Source organism: Lepidochelys kempii, chromosome 6, assembly GCF_965140285.1.
Source record: "Lepidochelys kempii isolate rLepKem1 chromosome 6, rLepKem1.hap1, whole genome shotgun sequence".
In the NCBI taxonomy this organism is placed as follows: domain Eukaryota; kingdom Metazoa; phylum Chordata; order Testudines; family Cheloniidae; genus Lepidochelys; species Lepidochelys kempii.
Genome location: NC_136385.1, coordinates 63,748,332 through 63,763,808, shown reverse-complemented (window position 1 = coordinate 63,763,808; position 15,477 = coordinate 63,748,332). Strand labels below are relative to the sequence as shown.

Below are 15,477 nucleotides of genomic sequence, written 5' to 3'. Positions count from 1 at the left end.
TGTACTGGGGCCCCGAATTTCTCTTGATGGGCCTGACTGCCTCCAGAAAAATGACTGTCCAAGTATCAAACTCAGTGGTTGAAACAGATCTTCATCAGCTTAGTCAGGATCATATTATTATCCCAAGATGCAAGGGGCTTTTTAATGGGGAGAGTTCAAATGTGTCAAGCCTTTCATGAACTTGAGAGTAAGGGGCTGCAGAGACACTTGTTTACCTTTGACTGAGAGGCCTAAATAGCTGTGAGACATACCTGGATAGAGTTTACTTTGTTTTAAGCTAGGTTCTGACAAACAACTTTTGTGCTTGAAAAGTAAAGAGGTTCCCCAGGGCCAAATTATATCACATTGCAAATTTTTTTTCTATTTGGAATCATAGGTCCTTGCAAAAGGTTTCCATGATGGCAGCAGGACATGAATCACCTGCTCAGACACACTGTGCATATGAAGCTCTATCTTGACAGGACAAGGGCTTCTTGATTGGGACTAAGTGAGGCGCAATGGTTTTGCATGATGATCTGAGGTCAGAATCTCAGTTTGATGGAATCTCCTTTAGCCAATGGCAAAAGATTTTAGAATCATACCTGTCTGGGACAGTATGGGGCTAAAAGAAAAATTAAGCGACACCTGGGTTTTAAAGTGGAGACTTTCCGTTTCCTCCCTTGAACAAGGGACCGAAAGGAGAAGACACAGGTCCAAGAGAACCCAATACAGCCATTGTTTTCTTTGTCTTCTGCAGTGAGGTTCCATTTGATCCCCAAAACAAATTCTCTCTAGTGTATGGTAGATCCTTGGGCTCTCTCTGGAACTCTTGCTGGCATTCAGACATCTGCGGCAAAGCAAACTTGTGGGCATCCACCTCTAGGCAGTAGTCTCTGAAATCATATCACTCACATCAAAAGCTGCCCAAGCTAAATCTTCACCTTTCTGGATTAGACTGCAGGAAGGATGAAGAAAACTGACCAGAGTAAAGTCTTTCTTTGATAATTTCATCTGACTGTTGACTATGAAGTCTTGGCAGTACGTGATCTGAAGGGTTGTAATTACAGACTGGTAAACATTTATTTTGAATGAATCCAAAGGCACAGCATTGGATTCTGGGGCACAGTATTGTAATTAAACTAAAAATCATCCATCTTGGATTTATGTCGGAAAAACTAGGGAAAGGTGGTATTATCCCATGAAGAGTTACCTTCTTGGTGCTCCTCCATACAGAATATGTATTTGGCATCAGATGAATCCTCCCATGCATTTGATTTCAGACAGCTTTTTACTGAAATCTCCAGATTCTCTCACTCCCCCTCCCACATACATATTCATGTCCAGAGACAGGGCTGATGATTCCAGAGACTAAGTATATACTCAGCCACCATGATCAGTCATAATCTTCTATGAGGCTGCCACAAAGTACTGTGTACCAGCTGAGCATTCCTCTTGTCCTGTATCAGTGGTCCTCTTGGCACAGCTGGACCACTTTTTGTACTGAGGCACAAGCTTGCATCCTGAGAATTGGTGCTCCTGACAAGGAAGCTCTGGATTTCACATTGGCACATCGAGAACCTTTTGCACCAAAGGCTGCAAACATTTCTGCTAGAGCTCTCAAAAGCAGAACTCATTTTCACTCCTAGTTAGAACCAAGGAGAAATTATTGTCAGATGAATAAAATGACTTGATCACAGAAGTATAACAAGAGTCAAAACAGAGAGCTCACTTGAGGACAACACTGAAAAACTTTGTGCATCCTCGAATGCATTTCTGGAATTCTGTTTTAGCAATACCCCACAGTCAAGAGTGGGGCCTTGTCCAAAAGACAGTGATTCAAGAAATCTGACAAAAAGTTAACCTCTAAATTAATCTTAATATGGAAAATAAACTGTGTGCCAGACACCTTCTTAAAGATCAGGAACTGGCATTTCTGTAGAATATATTCCCCAGATGCAGGTTCTTGCCTTATTAAATACAGTGAGTTTCAATCCAGGATGAGGCTGCATGAATAGATACCAAAACACTTCACCATTCAAGTGCTGGTGTTATTATCCTGTCCCAATTTATACTCAGCCCATACTGCAGGGAGTAGAGGCAATGCTAGAATTGTACAACAGGAGGAAAACTAAACAAGACAAACATCTCTCATTAAAAACATCCTTATCTGACTATTCCTCTTACTACTAGGATGTGGCTTGCTAAACTCTATACTGGGAAGAAAAATAACAGAATACTCCTCTTCCAAAATGAGCACCCTCACAATGCTGTGGCACTTGAAGTGAGCTAGCGAATGCAGCTTCTGCAATGTTTTCTTTCCCCACTGCTACGTTAAACTGCACCACATGAACATGAAGTGACAACAGATGGCAATCTTTATTAACATGTGCTACTTACTTATCTCCCACAATTCCCAAGTTGATTGTTGGGTAGCCGTGTTCTTGAATTGTAGCTAGGAGAGTTGAACGGTTACTATCTCGGATCTTTCCTGGTAAGAGGTCATCCTCAGGATTCAACAACTATAAAACAGAGCCACATTACCAATCAGTCTCCTCAGAGTGTTATGTGCCTTTGCTCATGGGAAACTTCTTGCTTTTGAAGTTGGATATGGTTCCTGCTGACAGACACCTATGACAAGTCAGTCAGTGTGTGTCTGTAAATAGGTTCTGTGAATTCAGACTATGCAGCAATTTAAGCCAAAAAGACATGTGGCTGAGACATTGGTAGAGCAAAATAATTTATTTTTCTAGGATTCTCTCTCTTAAATTGTTTCAATGCATTCATGCCTGCAAACCCTCTTTTCATGCGGTACCAGGCTTCCAACCTCATACAGTATAAATCAAATCACAAACTCTAAATTTGTAACTATTTCCAGGTTGATGGATAGATCTGCTTGTTCTGATCTTACTGAAACTTTAAGGATCTGTGTTGATGCGGCAGCGACCAAGAATAATAAAGTCTAGTGTCTACTCACTTTGAAAGATACATTTTAAATGTGGAAACATACAGATGAAAACTTAAGCACAGCTTCAAATGCCGACCATGTAATTCATAACATAACATCCATTTTAGATGAAAAATGGTGTTATTTTTAAGGGGTAGAAAACTGGCAATGATGATAATGATGATCTTACATTTACATAGCATCTTTCATCTTGAAGGATGCCAAAGTATCTAACAAACATACAGACACATTTTACAACAGGAATGCTTTCATCCAGGTCTGAAACACCTTGGCCTTTGGGATGGACCGTAGTGCTGATTAACAGCATGCAGCAACACAGCTGTTGAGGACAGGAGATGAAGGAAATGGCAGTGAGGATGTTAGGTAGTAAGAATATAATAACTCAGGTTGGAACTTGGCTACGTCACAAGACTGTGACTAATACCCGTTCTTGTGAAAAGTTTCACAGGAAGTTTAATGAACACAAGTGGGCAGGATCTAGGTTTAAAATGTTATATAAAAGATGCTCACAGGGAAGAGTCTCACTTACTAACTCATCACCACCACTCCTTGGGACACCCTGGGCTTTCTCTGGAGGTATCTACTGTCCAGCTTACTCCTGTCTATCTTAGGATAGCTGTTCAGATTGCAGGCTAAGCTGGGTTGGCATTCTGCCGTCACAGAATAACTTTCATTGGGGTTGTGTAAGCATTAAGTATTTCAACAGGGTGCATCAATCAGAAATGGTTTGGACAAATGTGAACAGAGCTTTATTTTTATGGCTCTATTTTACACATCAAAGATTTAAAACTTAAACACATCAAAGGCTTCCAATAGGATGAGAATACTGCCAGGGGGTTCAAAAGGTTTGCCTCAGAAGAGCACAGTCAAGATGTTAGGTCAAAATGCATGTTTGAGGTAACTGGATTTTTTAAATACAGCACAGTTGCTACAATAATAAAAGTGATTTTCTAGTTGGTAAAGATGAGGACTTTTAATTCAATTAAAGATATAAGTTGTCTTTTATAGAAATTGGTCCAAATGCCTCATCTTCCACACAGGGCTATTGCCCACAAGTACCTAAACCAGCTGTTTAAAAATTCCCCTGGTATTAGTGTAAATCCTTTGAATGCTGTGTTGTTGTAGCCATGTTGGTCCCAGGATATTAGAGAGACAAGATGGGTGAGGTAATATCTTTTATTGAACCAACTAAGATATTACCTTACCCACCTTGTCTTTCATAAATCCTTTAACATTCATGTTTCTAATTTTGAAAATTTTGCAAAGAATATTAGAAATAAGAGAACAATTACAGGCCAGTTGGGTGCTGTTTATATTTCTGTGAACATACTAGAAGAAATAACATCTAGTTTTACTGAGGATTTGGGTTTTATAGTGCATTTGAAGCCTCTGCAAAGAAAACGTGTAGGAGTACAGTTTTGTATCATATGCTAAAGAAGATATTCTGGCAGAGACCAGTCTCATGCACAGCTCCTTCCTACAATATATACCTGCTAAGAGTAGGCATCATCTCTTTTGGGACCTGTGTGTAGAGGGTTAAGGAGCTTTTATGCATAGACATGCGAACTGCTTCCCTGATCCTTAGGTGCTCAGCACCACTTAAACAGGCCCAATTGGAATTAGGATGGGAATTACTATCCAAAATACTATTCCTGTGCCTGCAGAAGAAAGAAATTTAAAAAGTCTTGAGTTTAAAGATATTTTTCTTACCTCATTCCCTGTTGACATGACTGCAACGACTGGAAACTTGTTAACTTCTACTTCCGTTACCCCAACAGTTGCTAAGAGACCAATCTCCGATGGACCCATGTGGGTTCCCTTAGCCAGCACGCATTCACCTCTTTTAATGTCGTGTCCTATAGGTCTGAAAACCATATCATAAAAAAAGAAAAAAAAACAGAATATAATTCAAAATGACTCTCGTTTCCTGGTCAAGCTCCAAGTGAGGAGTGTGCATCTGTACCCTGGTCATAAATTCAAAATTTCAGTGCTGTTTATGGTAAAATAATGACTATAAAATGCACTATCCATTATATTCTCTAAAGAAATATTAGAGTATTTTAAAACTAGGTTATTTACAGACCTGATATCTTGGCCTGGTCGAGCCTGCACCAGAATTCGTACTTCTAGCTCTTCAGTGCCCTGTTTTTTTAAAAACAAACAAACAAACAAAAAACAACAAAAAAGTCACACAATTCCAGATGTGTTAACCAAACAAAATTAATCAGCTTTTATTTCTCACCAGTCTGCACTGTTTCTTAATGGTTCACAAAATGGCCATGCCACAGTCTGATCTCGTCACAGCAGCGATTACTCTGTCATATTATGGTTCAAGCATCCTCTCGTTTCTCTTGATCTGCTGATCATGAGTGTATTACAATGTGTGCTCTAATTTAAAGAGTTTAAAATAATTACTTTCCAGCTGAGCTTACTAAGAAGGAACCTGCACTGAATACATAGTTTTGCCTTGCTTTTTTTTGACTGCTTTGTTTATGTGTCTTCCCCATACAATATCCTTGGGGTGTGTGTTGATCTTATTTACCACAGGGATTCCTTCCCCTTTTCTCAGTCAACCTGCTGTGTTCGAGCAATATTTTAGAAGTAGCCTCTCCCGGGAGAAAATCAATCAGCATCGTAAAGCATATGGCACTACGCCAACAGATAAGTAATAAGAAAAAACCCACCGTAGCAACCACTCGTGTGCCCAAATTTCGGTGGGGTTATTTGGAATTTCTGTAGTGCAAGAACCTTTACTCCTCTTCAGAACATCAGTGAGCGATTAATATGTCATGTTTATGTACTGTGAACAAGACAGTGGTAGGAAAGCCTGAGCTCTGCTTTCTGATAGAATTTTTGTGTTCACATACACAGGATTTCAATGCTCTGGTGATTTGCTTGATGCCAATAAATCCACTGGGGCAGTTTAATTTATAGACTACACGATATGTATAAATATTTAATTTTATAAGCTTTGCAAGTGGGCGGATGATAAAAATGCTCAGCTGTGAGAAAGTGGTAGGTTGTCAGCACTGAATTTGTACTGTGCTGAGAATGGAGAAGAATTTTATTTTTGTATTAGCACCTTTTGTACTTGAGGCACCCCAATGCCATGAGTTAGACACTTGTTTTACAATGCAGGCAAACATGGCAAGCCATTATGTGTTCAGAAATACCTACCTTGCCATGTGGAACATTAGAACCTGTTTTGTAGAGTAAGACAATATTGGACAGCACACTGTGATTACCCTTTACTTTTCTAAAAAAGTGCCAGAAAATTGGGCATTTTCATCAGGACAGACATCAAAGAGAAGCAGAAAGGATTTTGGTTTAAATTAAACACTCAAAAACACTGCTGCAGAGTTAAGGTTTCCCTGTGATGTCTTGTACTCTTCCAAAATATGGAGATTGGCTATATGTAAACTTCTGAAAACCAATAAATTAAGAGTTATGATAATGCAATCTTAATCTGCTGACAATGGATAATTACTTACCTCATAGTAACTGTGGTTCTTCAAGATGTATTGTCCACATGGATTGCATTTCTGGTGTGCATGTGCCCCATGTTTGTGAGATTGGGTTCTTTTGTCTAGCAGTATTCATTGGGATCATGCTTGCATCCTGGGTGCCCTCAAGTTCCCCCCCAACCTGAAGGCATGAAGGGTGGAGTGAGCAGCACTGTCCCTCCATTCTTTTGACAACACAGAATCCCAGCTGGGATAAGACTCCATAGTAGTTGGAAAAGATAACAGATCATGGACATCCAGGTGGACAACATATCTCGAAGAACCAGTGATTGTAAAATAAGTAGTTGTTCTTTCTTTGAATGACTGTTCATATATATTTCACTTCAGGTGACTTGCACACAGTGACTCATAAACAGGACATGAGTGCTAAGAGTCCTATTTAAACATTGATTGCAGGACACCTCTGCCAAAGTGAACATCTGCTCTTAAGTCCTCAAATAATGAATAATACTAGGTGAAAGACTGACCCCATGTTGCTTCCTTGCAAATTTATGAAACTGCTATGCTTCTCAGAGGAGCTGTTGAAGCTTCCTAGCCCTGATGGAGTGAGCTGTAACCTGCATGGGTGGATCTACTCTAGCTAACTCATAACGTGATCTAATATAATTAGATAGACATTTCAGCAGTCACTTTGTCTTTACAGAACATTGTTTAAGGTGGATTAGCCATGACAGCCTGAATCCCCCGTACCCTTAGAGCTGATGGTATAGCTACTACAAAGGCTATTTTCATAGATAGATGGTATAGATAGAACATGAGAATGGCCATAATGGGTCAGACCAATGGTCCATGTAGGCCAGTATCCTGTCTTCCGACAGTGGCTGGTGCCAGATGCTTCAGAGGGTGTGAACAGAACAGGGCAATTTATCCATCCCCTGTTGTCCAGTCCCAGCAATCAAAGGTTCAGGAACACCCAGAACATGGGGTTGCATCCCTGACTGTCTTGGCTAACAGCTATTGATGGACCTATCCTCCATGAATTTATCTAATTCTTTTTTTCATTCAGTTATACTTTTGGCCTTCACCACATCTCCCGGCAATGAATTCAACAAGTTTATTGTGTGTTCTGTGAAGAAGTACTTATTTATGTTTGTTTTAAACCTGCTGCCTATTAAATTTCATTGGGTGACCCCTGGTTCTTATGTTATGAGAAGGGGTAAATAACATTTCCTCCACACCATTCATGATTTTATAGACCTCTACCATATCCCCCCTTAGTTGTCTCTTTTCCAAGCTGAACAGTCCCAGTCTTTTTAATCTCTCCTCATATGAATGCTGTTCCATACCCCAATCATTTTTGTTCCCCTTCTCTGTACTTTTTCCAATTCTAATATATCTTTTTTGAGATGGGGAAACCAGAACTGCAGAATACACACAGTATTCAAGGTGTGGGCACACCATGGATTTATATGATATTTACTGTTTTATTATAAATCCCTTTCCTAATGGTTCCTAACATTCTCGGTAGGCAGAGGAGGAGAAAACAGCACTCCTTTGCATACCTGGAGACAGTCCTTCCATCAATATAGCAATTAGAGGACTTCTTGGGGCGATCTGCATTCTCATGTCCACATGCTATCTTGCATGGAGCATAGGTGAAGTCAGGCCTGCTGTATTACATAAGTGCATGAGGTCCTATGACCCAGAAGGAGAGGTTACTCATCCTGTGCAGTAACTGTAGTTCTTCAAGATGTTGTCCCCATGGGTGCCCCCCTTCAGGTGCCCACACGCCCCATGTGCCTTTGATAAGAGATGTCAGGTAGCAGTGCCCGTTCAGGCCACGGATATTCTCTGTTCCACTTCGTGTTCTGCACCATGGCTATATAGAGCTGCACAGATGAACTGCCCTAAGTTCCTTCACTACCTCAAAGCTCCACAGCAGAGAACTCCAAAGCAGAGGGGAAGGAGGGAAGGTAGTGAAGTACCCATAGGGGGGCACATCTCGAAAAACTACAGTTACTGCACAGGGTCAGTAAGCTCTCTTCCTTCTTTGAGTAGTGTCCCTATGGGTGCTCAAGCAGGTTCAAGCAGAACCCTCTAAGTGGGGGGCACTTTGGAGTCAAGTCCAAGATCAAAGACAGCACAGCATCAGAAGCTGAGTCATGAATTACTGCATCATATTCTGAAAAGGTGTGTATGGAGGTTCAAGTTGCGGCTCTACATACCTCAGCAATGGGAAATTCATAAGAGAGGCTAGTGAAGTAGCAAAAGAGTTAAATGGGTTAGCTCTCTAGAACAGTGGCAGCCAGAGGACCCCGGGCATTGGAGGCTGCAGGTGGGACCCAGTTGCAGGGCAGACAGCCAGAGCCCCAGGGAGAGCAGGGCAGGGCAATTGGGGCTGGCAGCCTGAGCCCTGCCCCCGTCAGCGGGGGAGCCGTCAGCGGGGGAGCCGGCCGCCTGAACCCCAGTGCTCTGCACAGGGCTGGCAGCCTGAGCCCCAGGAATAGTGGGGCTGGGCAGTTGGGGCTGACAGCCCAAGTCCCAGCGGTCAGTGGGACCTGCAGCCTGAGCTCAGTGGAGCTCAGTTGACCGGGGCGGTCAATGGGGTCCAGCAGCAGGAGCCTCACGGAGTGCGAAGGAAATTTAAACTTAAATCCCTGGAAATATTCATTTTTAGGATGGGGTTCACGAGATTTCACAATTTAGTGAAAGGGGTTCGTGGGCTGTTAAAGTTCGGGAACCACTGTTCTAGAAGGAGGTTGGAGATCATTAGATTGATAACAAAAAGTAATATAGCCAGATATCTATCTAAAGAGTCTTTGCTTGGAAACTGGAGATCTGTCCACCATAGACACAAAGAATCAGGGAGATTTTCTAAACGACTTAGTCCTGTCCAAGGCTAATACACTTCTGACATTGAGTGTATGTAATATCACATCCTCCTTGTTCAGGTGTGGTTTAGGAAAGAACACTGGAAGATGAATAGACTGGTTAATGTGGAAGTTAGGTGACACCTTCAGTAAAAATTTGGGATGTGGTCATGATGTGATCTTGTCCTTGAAGAATACTCTGAAGGGGGGATATGCCATCACAGCCCCTATCTCCCCAACTCTTTGTGCAGAAGTAATGGCTACCACGAAGGCCGTTTTCATAGATCAGTTGATAGGTTGCCACCGGATCAAAGGGAGGCCTCATAAAGCATATAATCACCATGTTAAGGTCCCAAACCCGGGCAGGATGTTTCTCTCTTGGAAAGAGATTCCCCAACCCCTTGAGAAATCTCACCATCATCAAATGTCTGAACACTGAAAAGCCCTCTACTGGGAAATGGAAGGCTGTAATAGCTGCCAAATGTATCCTAATTGAACTCAAAGACAAAACTGGCTTCTTTAGTTCTAGGATGTAATCTAGTATATCTGACAGTGAAGCGGATGCAGGTAGAAGGTTTCTTAGGTCTGATCAGTGGCTGAGTCTCATCCACTTTTGTAGCTATGACAGATAGACTGCTTCCTATTATGTAACAATACTCTTCTCACTTCCTCCCGCGAACCACTGATCAGCCATGCCCTGAAGTGAAGAATCTTGAGGTTGGGTGAAGAATTTGACTGGCATCCTAAGAGAGAAGATGGGGGATGATCGGAAGGTGATCAGTTGACAAGCAGCCAACTGGATTAGGTAAGAAAACCATGCTTGTCTTGGCCATGTTGGAAACACCAGAAAAACTCTGGCTTTGTCTTTCCTCATCTTGATCAGCAGCTTGGATATTAGAGGATTGGAGGAAACACATACAAGAGATTCAAAGTCCAGTGAAGGAGAAACGCATCTCCCAAGGAGTGGCGACTCAGTCCCCCTCTCGAGCAGAACTGGAAGCACTTCCTGTTTCTGATCATGGTGAACAGGTCTATCTGTAGGATGCCCCAACACTGAAATACATGGTGGGGCATAAAGGGATCTATCTCCCACTTATGATCCTGAGAGAAGCGTCCGCTAAGGGAATCTGTGGTGATGTTTCAAATGCCCAGTAGGTAAGCTGCTGAGATGCTGAGGTGATTTCATATGCACCAATTCCAGAGTCTCATTGCTTCAGTGCAGAGGGAGGGTGAACTCGCTCCCCCTTGACAACAGATATAAACCATGCATGACTCTTTGTCTGTCATAATCTTAACAAATTTGCCCCTGATCAATGGCATAAAATGGAGACAGGTATTCCTGACTGCCCTGAGTTCCATCAACTTGATGTGTAGAGTGAGTTTGTAAGATGACCATCCGCTCTGAGAAGTATGCATTGAGATGTGCTCCTCCCAACCCAAGAAATGGTTCCTCACCTTCTTGTAACTGTTGTTCTTCGAGATGTATTGCTCATATCCGTTCCAATTAGTGTGTGCACACCACATGCACAGTTTACCGGAAGGTTTTTCCCCTAGCAGCATCTGTCGGGTCGGCTCTGAAGCCCCCTGGAGTCACACCTTCATGGTACTGCATATAGGGCCTTGCTGACCCACCACCTCCCCAGTTCCTTCTTGCCAGATACTCCAAAAGAGGGGAAGGCGGGTGGGTTTAGAATGGATATGAACAACACATCTCAAAGAACAACAGTTACAAGAAGGTGAGTAACCGTTTCTTCTTCTTTGAGTGCTTGCTCATATTGATTCCAATTAGGTGACTCCCAAGCCTTACCTAGGAGGTGGGGTCAGGGTTCATGGAATCACTGATTGAAGCATAGTCCTGCCGAATACTGCATTGTAAGGGGCCCCTTACTGAATGAGGGAGGCAACCTAGTGACAGAGGATGTGGAAAAAGCTAATGTATTCAATGCTTTTTTTGCCTCTGTCTTCACGCCAGACTACTGCACTGGGCAGCACAGCATGGGGAAGAGGTGACCAGCCCTCTGTGGAGAATGAAGTGGTTCAGGACTACTTAGAAAAGCTGGATGAGCACAAGTCCATGGGTCTGGATGAGCTGCATCTGAGGGTGCTAAAGGAGTTGGCGGATGTGACTGCAGAGCCATTGGCCATTATCTTTGAAAACTCATGGCGATCGGGGGAGGTCCCGGATGACTGGAAAAAGGCTAATGCAGTGCCCATCTTTAAAAAAGGGAAGAAGGAGGATCTGGGGAACTATAGGCCTCACCTCAGTCCCTGGAAAAATCATGGAGCAAGTCCTCAAGGAATCAATTTTGAAGCACTTAGAGGAGAGGAAAGTGATCAGGAACAGTAAGCATGGATTCACCAAGGGCAAGTCATGCCTGACTAATCTAATTGCCTTCTATGATGAGATAACTGGCTCTGTGGATGAGGGGAAAGCAGTGGACGTGTTGTTCCTGGACTTTAGCAAAGCTTTTGACACTGTCTCCCACAGTGTTCTTGCCAGCAAGTTAAAGAAGTATGGGCTGGATGAATGGACTATAAGGTGGATAGAAAACTGGCTAGATCATCGGGCTCAACGGGTAGCAATCAATGGCTCCACGTCTAGTTAGCAGCCGGTATCAGGCGGAGTGCCCCAAGGTTCAGTCCTGGGGCCGGTTTTCTTCAACATCTTCATAAATGATCTGGAGGATGGCGTGGACTGCACCCTCAGCAAGTTTGCAAATGACACTAAACTGGGAGGAGTGGTAGATACGCTGGAGGGGAGGGATAGAATACAGAGGGATCTAGACAAATTAGAGGATTGGGCCAAAAAAATCTGATGAGGTTCAACAAGGACAAATGCAGAGTCCTTCACTTAGGAAGGAAGAATCCCATGCACTGCTACAGACTAGGGACCAAGTGGCTAGGCAGCAGTTGTGCATAAAAGGACCTAGGGGTTACAGTGGACGAGAAGCTGGATATGAGTCAACAGTGTGCCCTTGTTGCCCAGAAGGCTAATGGCATTTTGGGCTGTATAAGTAGGGGCATTGCCAGCAGATTGAGGGACGTGATCGTTCCCCTCTATTCGACATTGGTGAGGCCTCATCTGGAGTACTGTGTCCAGTTTTGGGCCCCACACTACAAGAAGAATGTGAAAAAATTGGAAAGCATCCAGCAGAGGGCAACAAAAATGATTAGGTGACTGGAACACATGACTTACGAGGAGAGGCTGAGGGAACTGGGATTGTTTAGTCTGCAGAAGAGGAGAATGAGGGGGGATTTGATAGCTGCTTTCAACTTCCTGAAAGGGGGTTCTGAAGAGGATGGATCTAGACTGTTCTCAGTGGCAGCAGATGACAGGACAAGGAGTAATGTTGCAGTGGGGGAGGTTTAGTTGGATATTAGGAAAAACTTTTTCACTAGGAGGGTGGTGAAGCACTGGAATGCGTTACCTAGGGAGGTGGTGGAATCTCCTTCCTTTGAGGTTTTAAGGTTAGGCTTGACAAAGCCCTGGCTGGGATGATTTAATTGGGGATTGGTCCTGCTTTGAGCAGTGGGTTGGACTAGATGACTTCCTGAGGTCCCTTCCAACCCTGATATTCTATGATTGTCCCTGGTGTGCTGGGCGATGGCATAATGTGAAGGGAAGGTGTGGACCGAAGACCATGTTGCTGCTCTACATATCTCCTGGATCAGTATCTAGGCCAGGAAGGCCACCGAGGATGCCTGGGCTCTGGTGGAGTACACAGTCAGAGCGGGGGCAGGGACCTTTGCCAGGTCGTAACAAGTCCGTATACAGGATATGATCCACGATTATATCCTTTGCGTGGACACTGGGAGGCCTTTCATCCTGTCTGCTACCGCAACAAACAGCTGGTTCGACTTGCAGAATGGCTTAGTTCATTTAATGTAAAATGCCAGTGCATGCCGCACTTCCAGGTAGTGGAGCCTCTGCTTGCAGCTATTGGCATGAGGTTTCGGGAAAAAGACCTTGTGAATCAGTGGCATAGGAGGGAACGGGTAGAAAAGGCATTCCTTTCATGGAAGCAGAAAAGCATTTGCCAATGAACCTGGGCTGTGGTTCAGGAAGGGGCAGAATTGTAGGCACTTCCTGTTGGTCCTTGTGGCGAACAGATCAATCTGGGGAATTCCCCACAGTTGGAACATATTGCTTATTACATCCAAGTGGATAGACCACTCGTGATTGTGAAAAGACCTGCTGAGATAGTCTGCTAGTTCATTCTGCGACCGTGGAAGATAGGACGCTTCCAAAAATATGGAGTCTGCTATGCAGAACTCCCAGAGCTTGAGGGCTTCCTGACACAGGGGAGAGGCACATGCTCCCCCTGTCTGTTGATATAAAACATCACTGTTTTATTGTCTGTCAGGACCGAAATGCACTTGCCCTCCAGGAGAGGCCAAAATGCCTGACATGCCAGCTGGACTGCCCTGAGCTCCCTCACATTTGATGTAAAGCATCAGTTCCTTCAGAGACTAGAGACCCTGAGTTCTGTGCTCTCCAAAGTGCGCCTTCCACCCCATGGCCGAGGAGTCTGTGGTCAGGAACAGGGTTTGGAGAATGCAAACCCTGCACACACCAAGTGCGGGTCGAGCCACCAGCAAAGAGACCTGAGAACACCCAGTGGAAGGGTAACCACCTTGTCTAAGCTGTGCCTTCTCGGTTGATACACCGATGCTAGCCAAGCTTGGAGAGGTCTGAGTCTGAGCCTCACATGTTGCACTACATACGTGCAAGATGCCATGTGACCTAGGAGTTTTAAGCAACTTCTTACTGTGGTTATAGGGAATCGTTTGAGGTCCTGTATGATGTCATGAATGGTCTGGAAGCGGGATTGAGGTAGGAACGCTCTGGCCTGTCTTTAGTCTAGCACTGCCCCTATGAACTCTATTCTCTGAATAAGGATGAGCGTTGACTTTTGAGTGTTTAGGACCCATGCGCTGAAGGTGGATCTTATGAGGCAGACACGTTGATCCACAGTCTGTTGGACTGGCCCTTGACTAGCCACTCGTCTAGGAAAGGAAATACCTGAACCCGCCTCTTCCACAGAAAAGCGGCATGACCGATATACATTTGGCGAACACCCGAGGTGCTGATGATAGGCTGAATGGTAGTACTGTAAATTGGTAGTGGGAACTCCAGACTACAAACCTTAAGAAGCACTTGTGTGGCGGGATTATGGAAATGTGGAAGTATGCATCCTTCAAGTCAAGGACAGCATACCAATCTGCAGGATCCAGGGACAGGAAGATAGTGGCCAAAGAGACCATAAGAAACTTTAGTTTCTTCATTAACTTGTTGAGATTGCGCAGGTCCAAGATGGGTCTGAGGCCCCCTTTGTTTTGGTATTAGGAAATAACGGGAGTAAAACCTTTTCTGCTGAGCTCCAGCGGAACCTCCTCCACAGCCCCCGCTGATAGGAGGATTTGTACCTCCTAGATGAGTGAAGGGGGGTGAGAGGGTGAGAGAGAAAAATTGGAGAGAATATCCCATTTCTACCAGGTGGAGGACCCAACTGTCTGAGGTGATTTGGGACCACACTCAGTAGAAGTGGGACAGATGTGCCAAAAACAGGAAACAAGGATCCAGTTGGGAGGCTGGTATAATGTCCTCAAGCACATCCTCAAAAGGTCTGCCTAGGGCCTGGTGGTTGCCTGTTCGACCCAGAGCCCCTGTTGTTTGGTGGCTGGGGTTGGCGACGGCGATTCAGATTTCTAGGTTGCCTACAGTTCTGGTCCTGCTTAGACTGCCCCTGGTATAGTCGTGTCATGGGATGAGGCCTAAATTGTCTATGCTGGGTGGCAGGAGTCCCAGCGATCTCAGAGTGGCTCGGGAGTCTTTCAAACTGTGGAGTCTCAAGTCCGTTTTCTCTGAAAATAATGTGGCCTCCTCAACAGGAGATCCTGAATTGCCTGTTGGACCTCCCTGGGGAGGCCTGAGGCCTGCAGCCATGAGCAATGGCACATTGCGATGCCCAAGGACATCACTTGCATTGTAGAGACTGCCGAGTCTAATGCCACTTGCAGCGACATTCTGGTGACTGTCTTGCCCTCATCCATGAGAGCCAAGGATTCTGGCTTAGAGTCTGGTGGGACAAGGTCTGAAAATTTTGACATTGCGTCCCATGACTTAAAGTTAAAACGGCTAAGGATCGATGGCTGGTTTGCGATTTGAAGCTAGAGCCCACTGGTGGAGTTTATCTTC

The 15,477-nt window shown here is 44.2% G+C and overlaps 1 protein-coding gene across 21 annotated transcripts in view; it reads right to left on the bottom strand.

The window, feature by feature from the left end:
- GPHN (gephyrin) overlaps positions 1-15,477 on the bottom strand; it is a 590,148-nt gene that overhangs the window by 51,600 nt on the left and 523,071 nt on the right. For all 21 annotated transcript variants that reach the window (XM_073348373.2, XM_073348352.2, XM_073348355.2 and 18 more), the window contains 3 exons: positions 5,028-5,086; positions 4,655-4,808; positions 2,377-2,498 (listed from right to left, as the gene is read on the bottom strand). In XM_073348373.2, the coding sequence (XP_073204474.1) occupies positions 2,377-2,498; positions 4,655-4,808; positions 5,028-5,086 (335 nt within the window). The remainder of the gene's footprint in view (positions 1-2,376; positions 2,499-4,654; positions 4,809-5,027; positions 5,087-15,477) is intronic.